The sequence below is a fragment of the Netta rufina genome (assembly GCF_964035555.1).
Source record: "Netta rufina genome assembly, chromosome: 1".
NCBI lineage: Eukaryota > Metazoa > Chordata > Aves > Anseriformes > Anatidae > Netta > Netta rufina.
This window is the reverse complement of record NC_140123.1, coordinates 62,184,522-62,198,998: the sequence shown is the minus strand read 5'-3', so window position 1 is coordinate 62,198,998 and position 14,477 is coordinate 62,184,522. Positions and strand designations below refer to the sequence as shown.

The window sequence follows — 14,477 nt, the reverse complement described above, 5'->3', positions numbered from 1 at the left end:
GGACATTGTCCAGATGCCTGTTGAACGCTGACAGGTATGGGGCAACGACCACTTCTCTGGGAAGCCTGTTCCAGTGTTTGTCCACCCTCTCAGTACATAAACTTATCCTGACATCCAGTCTGGACCTCCCCTGGCACAGCTTTGTGCCATTCCCACACATCCTGCCATTAGCCCCCAGGGGGCAAAGACTGGAACCTCCCTCTGTGCTTCCCCTCCTTGGGAAGTTGTGGAGAACAATGAGGTCACCCCACAGCCACCTTTCTCTAGACTAGACAACCCAGGTGTCCTCGGCCTCTCCTCAAAGGACGTACCTCCCAGTTTAGTATCATCAGCAAACTTCCTGAGGATACATTCTACTCCTGCATCCACATCATTGATAAAAATTTTGAAGAGGACATCACAGAATGGAGCACCAGGGAACACCGCTAGTGACTGTCCATCAGCTAGAGGTAGCCCCATTTGCTACAACCCTCTGATCTCTACCATCAGGACAGTACATTACAGTTGGCCAATTTGTCCAGAAGGATGCCGTGAGATACAGTGTCAAAGGCCTTGTTAAAATCCTTTAAGATTACATCTGCCACCTACTCTTCATCCACTAAGTGGGTGACCTTATCACAGAATGAGATTTAATGACCAAGTCATTGGCTGGCTGCACACATGCTGTCTTACTGATGTTTAGGGCATCAATCTGTTTTCCCAGGAAGAACTTTGTTAACACACAGAAGCATTTTTGTCAGGATATTGTCCTGTTGAACTCTGAAGTTTGTAGTTTCAGTAGTCATACATGTATACTGTGCGATTGTTTCAACATACTGCAACAGTAGTTTCAGTATGTTGTGTAGTATGCAATTTCTTGCAAAATACATACAATGAGAGAAGTTTTCAGCTCTACAGAACTTACAGTTTAAATAAGCAAAACTGTAATAATTGTGAACTGAGCTGAAGTGATTTCTCCAAGCTTGAAAGGAGTTGCCATTGAAGCTACAGATGTATTGTTAGACAGGAAATCCCTCTTACTCCATATAAAATGAGACTTGAGTGAAGATTAGCAGTAATACACACACACCTTTCTTCTATTCTTCTGTTTTTTATAAGTAGTAACTTTAGTTAGCAAGTCAAATAGAAGGTGAATGATCATGTATAGAGTTCCTACCCAGGTATTTTTAGATGAAAACATTGGACTTGAAACTAGACTTCATGAAACCCAAATCAGTGCCTTAATCTGCACACACTCTTTCTAGCAGAATGTACAAATTTTTGTCACTATTCAACATCTAAGGCACTCCTGGGAAGGAGGAGGCAGTTACATGTTGAAATACTTCATATTAAATATCTGTGGAGCAAGGACATAGTTTTTTTTTTCCTCAATATGGGTGAATAATAATCAGATTGCTCCATTGTACCATTGTTTCTCATAATTGGATACAGTTAATATTAAGTTATTCCATGCAAAGTGGAATTGTTTCTGCTTCAGAACAAAAGAAGGAATAATTCTCTGCCCATCATCTGTGCTCAGACTGGCTGAGTGAGTACTCGTGTGGATTCCAAAAAGAAAAGAGCAAATGAAACATGACTTCCATTTAACCTGGATGAGTTTGCTTACGATCAGGCTATTGAGATAAAGATTTAAGCCTTCTCTCCTTCCTGCTGGTTGAGCATGGGTTGGTACAGATACTTGCCTTCTGTGTGTGAGCAAAAGAAGATGTGTAAACTTGCAGCCCAAGATTCAGATGCTCAGGAAATAAGATTAGGAAGACCTTTCCTTTATTTAGCCCATCAATGTATAAGCTTCAAGTTTTGTGAATTATTGTTAGAATTTCATTAAAAATAGGTCTGTATATGCAAGTCTACGCTTCAGTAACCTGTTTGTTCCCCAAAAAAAGTTTAGTAACTTATATAACAGGAACAGAAAAGACATACAAAATATCAACACTGTTCAGATGTTTGCCACCCATATAAAACCCTTTTTACCTATGTCCTAAGTGAAATGTTTCCAGTTCAGGTAGCTTCACGTATAAGTTAAGTATTTCACATTCTCCAGTGTAAGCACTGGAAGTCATAGGAAGATAGTTACCAATGGAAAATAGTGCAAATATTTAGATGTACCTAGTTGGGATTAAAGTTTGCCAAATATTCATTGCTGAAATTGGCTCAAACTTGGAAAATAACAGGATTTAATGTGTATGTATAGGGAATACTGACCTGTCAAAGGCGGGTATCCCTTTGACAGCTAGTAAATAATTTGCTTCTATCAGCAGATTAGAGTAAGCTACTATTGTGCAGCTAACATCTCACCAGTGGATTGCAAATTAAATTCCCACTGGGGTTTCTGAGATGAAATCCCAGTCCCTTATCCTCTAAGCCAGTCAGCTTTTCCTCTTAAGCAACTTAATAAAGATAATGTTCATATCTGCATCTCATTATTCCTACATTATACTGATACAATGTAATAGTTTTACTTTCTTTGTGGCAAAAGCTAACAACTTACAAAACATGACTAACACAAAAAGCTGTGTTGTCACCTTTTGTCTTCTTTCACCTGTGAGTTCTGGAGGAATGATTACATGAGATGTTGGACTTGTATAACATCTTTGAAGAAAAATTCTCAAAGCATTAAAACTTTAATGAATTTATCTTCACAATACTTCTCTGAGAAAGATTAATATCTGTTTATATAATTGCCTTAATTACCAGGGAATGAGGGTGACTTTCTATGACTAATTTTCAGATTAGCTATCTAAACACAGGAGAGTCATCATCTCTGATTCACTATGGACTACTTGCAGCTTTCAGTCTGAATCTTTTGCAGTAGTTACAGAGAAGTGGGAAAAAGCCAAAACATTGCTACTAACAATTTAATGTGAGTCATGAAAAAGTCCCACTCTTGGCTAACTGTAGATGCCCTGTGCAGAAAATAACAAAGGAGACTGAACTGCTTGCAATACCATTGCTGTTCAGCACATACTGTGTGATTTTTCTGAAGAAACAATTGTGATTTGCATTACTGTAGCAAGGAAAGGCATTAGAAGAGTCTAGAGAAAGCACCCTTCATTTCTGTTTGCAGAATTTTTATGAACATTTTACAGTCTGGAAGATATCCCCTTAATCTGCAGTTTTCTCCTCATCTGTAAGGCTACCACTATCTAGATAGTGTGTCACAAAAAAAGATCTGTTTTAGGATAAATACAGTATACCAAGGATAATTCTCTATTTCAGAATCCAAAAACTAAAATATTTTCACAGTGTAGAGATATTTGTTTTTCTATTGTGACAATATTATTATTTTTTTCACTGAAGCATTTCTCTTCCTGGTTGATTTCAGTGTTTGCTCTTACTGCCTAAAATCCTACAGTGTGTGGTTGCTTTGGTTTTCAGTTGTGACATGAAAATTAAGCTATGGTGTAAGATTATGATAGACAATTTTTGCCTGAAGATTATTAGAAAAGAATAAATCAAAACTAATTTATATTTCAGCTGAAAATTGAATGGTTATTGTCATAAAGCTTTATCATATTTATTTTGCATTTGATGTGCTTACAATGAAAATAAACCCAAATTCTTAGCACTCCTACGCACACTTCCAAAGCTGATATCCAGTCATATAGACATTGGAGGAGGCTGTACAGCCCCAATATCACACAGGAAATATCACTTCATTTTTTTACTCAGTCTTGTAATTATCTACATCTGTCAGAAAAGGATCCTGGAGCTGACAGACCCTTAGTTTGACCCAGTGGGGACTCTCGTGTTCATACCCAGTCAGTGCTTAACAGGAAGTAGCAGCACAATTTTATGTTCCTTTTAAATGGTCCATTTCTGAGAACTGCAGGCATTCCTTTTATATAATTAATTCTTATTATCTATTTTTCCTTTTGGGTTCAATTTACTGCATGTCCCCTTTGTCCTGTCTCATACTGGAGAACAGTAACCACACCAGTCTGGTTCAACTTAGGGTGTTTCAAGCCCATGGATTTTAGTAATATCCCACATGTAATAGTGACTTCAGTCCTTCAGGTGGAGATTTACAGGATTCTTATTTTCATAACAATGTAGATTCTTCACCATCTGATGCAATATCATTGTTCCAAATTCAGCACTGGTTTGAAAAGTTGACAAGTGACAGTGTTGTGGGCTTCTTTATATAATAAACAGTCTTCAGTGTTTTTTATGTGTGAACCGATGTGGACAACCATGAAGGACTTTGATTAGGAACAACTGCATCACCAGTTGTAAAACAAAGGTACATTAATGTGAGACATCAGTCATATCTGAGAGAACAAGCAAATTGAATTCTAGCACATTTTCATTCCTAAGACCAACCAAGAATATTAGATATTTGGCAGTAAACATCGTATCTCTTGACTTTACAGGACTATGGGTATTTGGAACATAGTGGAGAATGAAATTTGAACACTCATTTTAATGAAAGTCTCTAATTCTCAATTTGAGTAAGAAATCTGTTCAGATGCTTTTAATTATTTATATCCATCTCAGCATTAAATCATATTTTGCATAAAGCCTAAGTAAAGAGCAGTAATTCCATTTCACAGAAAATGTCAAGATTGTGACATTTATTTTTGTTTTGCCCTGGAATGAAAATCAAGCATTCTGAAATTCTGTGCAGAAATAAACATTCTTTCATGTCAACTCTTTTGAAAATGTTTGGAAAGTATCGAAATGGTTTGCATCACAGATGCTGAATTTTTTCGTACTGAAAATGTTAACAGTAAAGCATTTTGACTTGTTTTGGTCCTGGCTAAGTTCAAGAGTGGCCATTTCAGCAGTGGTCAGGATGTCACTTAGGGGTATGTCTGCACAGAAACCAAAGACATGTTTGTGCCTGTTACAAACAAACCAAGCTGCATCTAAACTTTTTGGCTCAGATATACAAGATCAATGCCATTGTGATGGCACAGACTCCAGCACATCAGTGATGACCCAAAGTTCTTGACGGGACTCATGAACTGACATTTAATGTTTCATTATTTCTTCTATCTCTTTCCTTCAGGGCTGGTCCCCATATAATGATGCTGACATATCAGTAGAATGAAGTGATAGTTTTTAGCCACGGGTTGGCTGTATTTCTATACAGGATGGATACTTACCACACTGCATCTGTGATATATCCATATGGTCCTGCCTTAAGATTGTGGATGTGACACTGACCATCTCTGTATCCCTCAAAATGAACTTAAAAACAAGCTAAAGAAGTATATCCAAATTCAATTCTTATTTGGGAAGTTCACTTCCAAAACAAATCGCAAAAGTTGTCCAGAGGTTTTCCAGAATATCTGTGTCTATATAGTGGGAAGGTTGACAATACAGGTGATCCAAAAATATTCCTTGGATTTTCCTTGGATATTCCTTGGATTCCTTGGATTCTCCCTCAGGACCTGCTCAAACAATTCATCTGCCCAATGCAGTCACTTAGTCTAGGACTTCTGTGTTGCAGTTGGTGCCAGAGCTCTTATGAGAGAGATTCTGAAAAATCTGTAGAAGTATTCTCTGGGAAAAGTAAACAGAACTGATGTGATGTTGTTGGCAGTGGCAAATCCCTGTCTATTTGTTTGTTGTTTTTCTTTTTGTTTGTTTATTTTCACAATATTTGCAACTGTGTTCGAGGGGGAGGAAGGCTGAGACAGTGTCTCATCACATAATTCTTTCCAACAGCAGCTAAAGCCCAGCAGTAATGGCTGTTCTGTTACTGAGATACCACACACAAAAGTAAACAAACTTAAATGCCTGTCTTCAAAAAGAACTGCTGCATCCACATTAGTTAGAAGAAAACAGTTTAAAAAAGGGAAGCTGTGTTTCTTACCAAATTGCCTCCTCCTTTTCCAGCACAGCAGCAGTTGATTAACCACACAAACACAAGAAATAGCCTCTTTGGTGAGCCAATCAACACACCTCACAGTAAACAAAACTATTACAGAGTAAAATCAGCTACTCTTTTCCATATTAGTCTTGAAAAGGTGGGGAACACAGGGGGAAGAGATGCTTTTCCTGAGGCAGGAAATTGTCCTAGGCAATGCTGCCTTCCTTCTTGCCCTCTGTGGTTGGTGTTGGAGCCTCAGAAAGGCCCGCAGAGATCAGTATCTAGAGATGATAGGGTAAATGAAACCCCCCTTCTCTGAAAAATGTATGCTGCCTTGAGTCTATGCGTTAAAAGACATTCCAAATTCTTGCTCAGATGCTATCAAGCAGGAGATATGTCAGTCTGTCCAGATATTCTTTATCAGTGATGAATATTTAAGAAGGTAGTTTTCTTCCCTTCAGCAGCAATATTCTTTGTCTCATGATGGGAACTGATCTATCTCAGATGATCCAGAGTCCTCCAGACTGGGAAAGAAGGTGCTTTTACAGTTTCCTTCACCAACCCTGAAAGTTTGCCTGGCACAGCAGTGTCTCAAGCATTACTTCTACGAAGGAGTGAAAAGTTGGTAGCTTGTAGTGATTGCTGAAAACAGTGTAAAATTAGAGCACTATCTTCCCACCAACATGAATCTGTCAGACAGAAAAGCTGGAGAAACCTTTCAAACATTTTCAATTCTAGGTGTACTGTTTCTGTTGATCTAAAGTGATATACAAAAAAAGTGTTTGAGCTGATGGTTCCTAAGGGCTTACTCAGATCTAGGATTTCCTATAGGTGCTTCAGCAACTGCTTTCTCACTACCAGCCTTATCTTCTGAGCTCTGACCAGTATTACACCAACAGTGTTCTTCAGAGGAGCAATTCATCTCAAGCAGAGTGAGTCAGTTCAAGATCTTCATGGCCTATGTCTCCTCTCTTTGCTTTCTGGTACTTATACAGAGCTTCCACAAGTATGTCTTCCCAGAGCAAAGCAGGAGTTGTGTGTTTCCTTCATGCTCTATTTACGTGCTTCATTTAAGAACAAGATTTCTGGAGTGGTTTGTAATACCTCCGTTTATGCAGCTCAAAGAGAAGGGTGCTGGAAGCAACAGTACAAATGCATTGCTGCCTATCCTAGGCAGCAGCATCACTGGGGGGAAATCCCAGACAATTGGTGCTACAAGGGCAGGCTTTGTGAGATGAAATAAATCAATGAATAATTATTGCAGCGGCAGCCGGCAGCACAGCTATGAGGGCGAGACAGGCAATACACGCTAATAGGCTGGGGGAATCCTGTCTTGACAGTTTTCATCCTGCTCCATTTCTTTCAGCAAATAAGATGCATCTGTTTGCCTCCAGCTCTCAGCAGACAAAGTAAACAGTCATGCTACAGCAGGTCACAGTGTGACTTCATGTGAGTAAACTGAGCTAATCTGAAGCAATATGCATTCATCCAGCAAAAGGACACCCAAGACAACATGTGCTGAGGGTAGCTAGCAAACTCCACTGGCAAGCAGTGTCTCAGCAGTAAGTTCAGAGCAAAACAGGAAATGCCAAGTGAAATTGCCAAGGTGCAACAAAACACAGTGATAAACACTGGCACCAAAATAAAATGACCTCCTCTTATGTAACCCACCTCTCCCTTTCCTTCGTCAGAAAATATCTGTGTAATTTGTGCAGTCATCATCCTTTATTTCCCACACTTCACAGTGTCCAGTTACCACAGGAAATGTAACAAATATTCATGGTTGGCTGCTAGGATTTTGTATACTCCAGACTCTCCCAAGAAAGAATGAGGGCACAGATCAAGAATCCCTTCTGTCTGCAATGTCTTTCAGACATTTCTGTCTTTCGTATGCTAGTTAATAAGATCCATCGGTTCTTACTTATTCATGTGTACAGTGACAAGCTGCTTCACTTGAAATTTTCATTTTGCTGGACGCCAGCCACAGTTTTCAAGGAAATCAAGCTATTTAGCTTTTGGATTCCATGGAAGATCAGGAACAAAAAGCTTCTCCTCCAGTATTAAATTAATTTATCTACCAGAATACATTTTCTGTCTTTCACAGTTGCTAGTACAGGGTGGATGATTATGCATCTTGATAACTAAAGCCATATATTGATTATTGGTTACAGAAAGTCATGTTTTTCAAGAATTAAGAAATAATGTTAGACATTATCCTGTTTTTATTTAATTTTATTTTTATTTCTTTCCAGACAATAAACAAGAAGGGGGACTAGTTCCTCCTTTTTTGTATACTTACTTCCATTATTGTCTCATACACTTTTGTAGGATTGGTTCTTATGTGTAAAAGCTATTGAGCTTTTTCTACAGTATTGGTGGTTTCTGATTTATGGAGCTGATCTTTGTGGACCAGGGCAGAGGTTGTTTCTAGTTTAGGACAAATACATCCAGCTTAGCTTGTGACAGTGGAATTCCTCAGTTGAGAACTCAGCCTAAGCTCACTGTTTAATTAATGAAACAGAACATGTACCTTGAAAAACTGATCCAGATAAAAGTCAAATCAGATGGATCATATCAAGAGGGGTATAACCTCCTCATAGACCATATGACTTCCATTTACATTAATGCAAAACTTGGGAGACTTGCTCCCCCGGTATCATTAGAGACTGGACTAATACAAGTGAAGACAAAACTTTTACCTAGTAGAGACCAAGCAGTTGTTTAGTGCCCCCACTAGCCCCGACCTGTCCGAGGTTCATTTTTTGTCTTTTCTTTTCTAAGATGAACTCAATATTGACCACTCATTTCTGAAAGCAAGTCAAGGCAAAGGACTATGTCTATTTCAGTAGATGAGCCAATGCCAGGGAATGTCCTGGGTATGGCAGCTCAGTCATCTGGGTTCTTGGTGTTAGAGCAGTCCAAAACCTGGCAAGGTTTTGGACCTGGAAGGCTGGTTCCCTTCCAGACAAATCTGAGCATGGTTCAGGAAATGGCACAGGCCAGGGTCTATTCCCACTAGACAGCTTGGATGCAGCTTCTCTGCTGTGGAGGGCAAGAAAGTTTAATAGTTTAGACATGGGTCTCTTACCATTTGCCTCAGGGCCAGAGAACAGTTGTGAGCACATTAAAATTACCAGGGCAGACAAAGCAAGGGGCTGTCTGTATTTACCCTATATCATGAATCCCGTCATGCTTTGGCAGTGCTGCACAAAGCATCCAAGGTAAGCATGAATCTGATCCAAAGCCTACTGGAAGCAGTGGAGGCCTTCTGTTGTTATTAATGAGTTTTCAGTCAGACTGTAAATGAGCACTAAATGTTAAAAGAAGTATTTGAAAAAAGAACATAAGCTAAGGATATGCCTGCTTTTAAAGAAAGGAGAGCAAAAAAAAAAGGGCATTGGCAGAAAAGTCAATTACAATCCAACCAGGTTAGTTACTGCTGGGCTTTTAATAACATACTGTTTTTTCATGCCTTGCTGCAAAAAAAAGTCTATGTTGATTCCACCTGAATGCTGATATCAATCATCAATTTATACTTTGCTTTAGACTTTATTAAATAGGCTAAAGATATAATTTCCTTATAAAAAATCATAGGTCCTCAAAATATTTCACTATTGCACTTTAATCTGTCATTTGAATAGAGCCTATACTAGTTCATTTTCTAATTTGGTGATAACAGCATTGATTCAACCTAAATCCTACTTATGAAATAACTGCAGTGCTTGGCATCCTACATTTTATGTTTGAGAAGAAAAAAAAAAAAAAAAGAAAAAAAAAAGAGAGAGATTTATAGTATAATATTTGGAAATCATAGCTCAATTAAAAGAATTCACATTGTTCTTTTGACAAGAAGTTATTCCACGTAGACTTTCAGTGTGTTGGATTTCTTTTAAATGACAGGTAATGATTCGAAAAATAAAATAAAAAAGCAGTTATGTTAAATCATGTCCATGATTGCTATACTCTGACTTTTTTCTAAAGTGAAGCTAATATTCATTCAATGCCTTATGAGTTTTAAACTTTGTCTCTTCCAGGAATATTGAGACTAGCATGCAAATGCAGATTTCACAAGCTGCCTCTTTTGTATTCATTTCCTTTTACACTTTTCAAGTACTGTTGATATAATTAATTATGGGTTTATTGGAATATGGAGCTTGCTTGAAAGGAAATAATTGTTACACTTTGATTTGTTGTACTGTGATTAAAAGCACTGTACATGACATTGCTTCCAGTTATTAACTATGCTGCAATTGTGGGACAAATTATGTCCCCAGTCCATGCACCCTCATAGTCCATACATCCTCATTAACTGCAAGATTAGTCAGAGCAGAATTTGACTGAGTCAGAGATACCTTTTTGGCAAGTTGAGTTTGCCAGAATAATAATCCAAATGCTGTTCACTGTTGCAAACAGTCTGTAGGTTTTCACTTGAAGCTTGCATTCCTTTTATAATCATGAACTCCCACCATGCTCTTAAAGCTGATACCTCTCTGTAGCTAGTCTCTCACAAGTAGGCACAGATGACTCTTCAAGTAACATTCAAATGGCTGGCAACTGCTCAGATTCTGTTACTAAAATCTATATATATGTATACATATATATTAAAAAATAGTGGAAACTTTTAGCAGATAATCCACCCGTTTGGTGAGAACATAAGAGTACAAGTCTGCACAAAAAGCTTGGGTTGGTGAAGATGTACAACTGTAAGAAATATTGTTTTTTCCATATGTATTTATTATAGTTCCAGAAAGTTGATAAGGGATGAGAGAGCAGTGCATACTTGTTTCTGCAGGGATTCATGGCAGTAGGGGGAAGCTGACTTTAATGTTGAGAAATGTCTAAATTTTTATATCAGATGACTGAGATGACTGAGTGAAGTGAATTTCTGACCAATATTTGATGGATAAAATTAGAATCGGGGAACTTTCCTGTAAGTCTTCAGAGTTAACAGTGTTTCATATATCTTTTATAGTTGCTCACTGTGCAATGGTACATGATGTGGAACAGAGCTGTTTTGACAGAAAGTCAGGAGACATGCTTGTCTCAGAGAAATTTTAGTAGTGGGGAGGCAGCAGAGAGGGATACCCCAGAGCAGAAGATAAAGTCACAGGGAATTCACTAGGGACTTCCTGAGGTTCCTTCCAGCCTGGATTGCCCAATATAAGTTTTGCAGCAAGGGACAGTACCCTGGTTATACCTGACTAAAACGTTCTCTTATTATCTTATGTATAGAAAAGATTTTCTTGAAAAAATCACCCATCTTACACAAAACCCCAAACAAATAAAGATTTTATTATTATTATTACTATTATTATTATTATTTGCTAGGGATAAACTCCAGCTTCTCCAGGAGTCTTTTAGAAGTTAGCCAATGTATATGTTTACATTCTTCCAAAGACTCACATGACTTCTTCAAGAAGGAGCTGAAGATGCCCATTATATTGAAAATTAGTGCAAGTAACTTTGTATAATCCAGATTATTTTGAAACAAAATATGGACTTCTTTCTCACCTCTGAGAGAAAGGAAGTAAGGCACTGTGGAGTGTATTTTCCCTGTAAGATTCTTTTATTTAGCAAATGAAGATGTGCATTTCTTACAATGACTGAATAGAGCAAATGGAATAACAGATCTTTATTTAGATAGCTGTCCCAACAGATACGTTGCATATTTGTCCACTACTTGTTTCTGCCAATTTATGATGATATTTTAGCTCAATAACAGCTATCCACAATGTTTTGTAGTATTTCATCTTATACATACAATAAAGAAAAGATAATCTTTTTTTTTTTTTCCCCCAAGACTGCTTCATGAATGCTATGAAAAGATATCAATGTACCTATAAAACAAAAGACTTCTACAAAGTAGAAATGCAAGAAAATGTCTTTCCACTTCAATAATCAAATGAATTGCAGATGTCAGGCAAATCAATACATCTTTTGGATATCAAGAAAAATAAGGATCCTAGCCACTTCCCCTGAGACTCTTTATGTAAAAGGTGGCACAATAATTATGTAGGTGGATGATGATCTATAGGCAAGTGCACTGACTATTAACATCTGAAAGCGACATTTCCTTTTCAGACAAATTTAATACAAGCTGCAAAGATGCATTTTTCAGTCAACTTGCTTGTACAAAAGCTAAGTCAGGCATGCTCTTATAATTGTATTGCATGCATTTTCTAGCTCAGACTCCCTTTCTACCGCCTGCCCAAATCAGTTACTGCGGGTAGAGCTGGCCTAATTTTTTCAGTGCATAGCACATTTGCCTAAATATGCAGTTTATGAAACAGCACCACTGAAACACTCCAATCAGATCTGGCAGCAAATAAGGATCAGGGAATGAGGGCAAGGAAGGGAATAAAAAAACATTGAAATGTTTTATTCTGACAGCTTGGAAATGAACTTTTTGACTTTTCAAAACAGCTTTTTTTGTTAGAAAAGGAAATGTTAAGAAAGATTCAGAGTTAGATAACTGAAGGCTAAACACAGCTAAGAAAGCCCTTTTCAATGAAAGGAAACATTTCAAGTCAACCAAACTGGAAGTATAGTTTTCATGTTAATTCATTTTTAAAATGTTAGTGCTTTATAACCCAAGATTTTTTTTCAGTTAAGGCATGAAAATGAAAAATTGACCATGCACTCAGCATTAGGTTTGAAAATCTGCAGGCAAAGTATCTGTTACCTGATGAAGAAGTGTTTTTCCTTTTCCCTTGAAAAATGCTCATGTTCTTAGGACTTACAAGGATGTATTGCATCTTTGGGAGAGCTGAGGATGTCACTGGAAGTATGGATAAATGCTATAACGCTGGTTTTAATAGCTAGTCTTTTGACCTTCGTTGGTTGTTGCTGTTATTATGACAAGGCTTAAGAAAACCCAACCAAAAGCAAAGAATAGCTCTTTGAGAGCTGTCACAGAGGAAATATTTCCATTTTAGAGTGCTAAATGAGGGCCTCTGCTCCCGTGTCAGCGACTGTGCGTCAGACCCGCAGCTAACGCCAGCTCTCAGAGGGGGTGGAGGGAGTTAGGGAAGCTGAAATGCAGCTAGCCAAAGAGGGAACAGAATTCATCTTTGTCTTCTCTGAAAGAAACCTCATTATGGCAAGGAAACAGGGTGTATATATGTTCACCACCAAACTTATGTAAAGACAGTAAAGAGACAGAAATCCACCAGAAAGTGCATAGCCTTGCCAGTGCAGCATTTAACGCAGTCTCATCAGCCCTTCCACAGAGGGCAGAGTAAGCATAGCCTGGGATGCCAGACATGCAGTAGGGCTCTCTCCTGCCATCCCCATTCATTCATGGTCTTGTCTCCCAGCTCTGAGTCCCCTTAAGCCTCTGAACTGCAGTGGAAAGCATTGCATGGCATGCCTGATGGCTGAACATGGGGCTGACAAAGCCTAGCAAGCTTGGGGCCAGCTCAGGGCACTTTGTGGTGAGCTCTTCTGCTTTGTGGAGATGTGCCATCAGTCAAAGGGGGAAGAAGAGAAGAGTTTTGCCCTTCTTTTTGGAGAAATACTTGTGCATTGTATGCAGCCTGTGATGTCCTACAGGATCAGGGCTCCTCTTGGTATCTTGAAGAAATTTAACTAGAAGGCAAAAAAAAATTTAACGTGAAAACCTGGAACGTTATAGAAAGTGACGATGGCTGGAGAGCCTCGACACATGGTAAATAGTGCCCACATGGAGGCCCTGGTGGCAGGAATCTTGCTACGTATGGTTTTGTATTAAAGGCCATTTCATTTCTTAGAAATAAGAGAAACAAAATAAAGCCATGTTATAGCTGGTGCTCATATCACCTAATACAATGGTGAAAGACATTGCAGTGATGACAGCAGTGTATGAACTCCTGTGACATAGACATGGAACCTGAAATAGGGTCAACACAAACATGTGTTGAGTTTTATCAGCTGATGTATGTGTAAAGAGAAGAGTACAAATGAAATTTTGTTAATGCCTTTCAATTTCATAAATTTTAGACAGCTATTGGTGGAACAAAGAAGAACCCTGCAAAAATCATTGACTTAAATCTTCCACATTTATGACCGGTGTAGTGAATGTAGTGATTAAGTAAAGTAATTTGATAAATTTGGTTTCTTTGTATTAGTTTTGTCTACTTATGTGCAAAAGCCAGTAGCAAATAGGAAGCTGACAAGCTTTTTCTCTGTGACAGGTGCTGAAACTAATCTAAACTTGAGGAGCAGGGAAGATCCAAATGCATCAGATACTGGATCAGAAACCCAGGATAAAAATGCAAATAACCATGGAACTCAGTCGTCTAATCCACTGTCCAGTTCTGTGACTGCTGAAAATGGAAATTCAGTATCAAATGGTAAGCATTTTTTAATCCCAAAGCTCTTCTAACGTAAAATTGCTGAAGTGCATCTTTCAATGAGCTTTTTAAGATATAGCCAAGCTGGATCTCCTCAGTTGTGAAATATCTGTGTTTCTGGAACTGGCTTAACTTCATATGTATGAACTGATAAGCCCCTCTCCAATAAAAGCTGAATGTGAAGAAAATAAAACAACTTCTGTTGAGGAATTTGTAATTACCTCAGCTCCAAGTCTGTAAGTAACCCAAGGCATGGAGAACAGAGATTTGAGACTTTTGACCCTATAATCAATAAAAATTGAACAGAAAATGGAAAATCGGGATCTCCC

At 38.2% G+C, this 14,477-nt stretch overlaps 1 protein-coding gene across 1 annotated transcript in view; it reads left to right on the top strand.

Annotated features, from left to right (window-relative positions):
* Positions 1–14,477, top strand: part of MYO16 (myosin XVI) — a 283,087-nt gene that overhangs the window by 246,660 nt on the left and 21,950 nt on the right. The window contains exon 32 of the mRNA XM_084292547.1: positions 13,990–14,148. Coding sequence (XP_084148673.1) covers positions 13,990–14,148 — 159 coding nt within the window. The remainder of the gene's footprint in view (positions 1–13,989; positions 14,149–14,477) is intronic.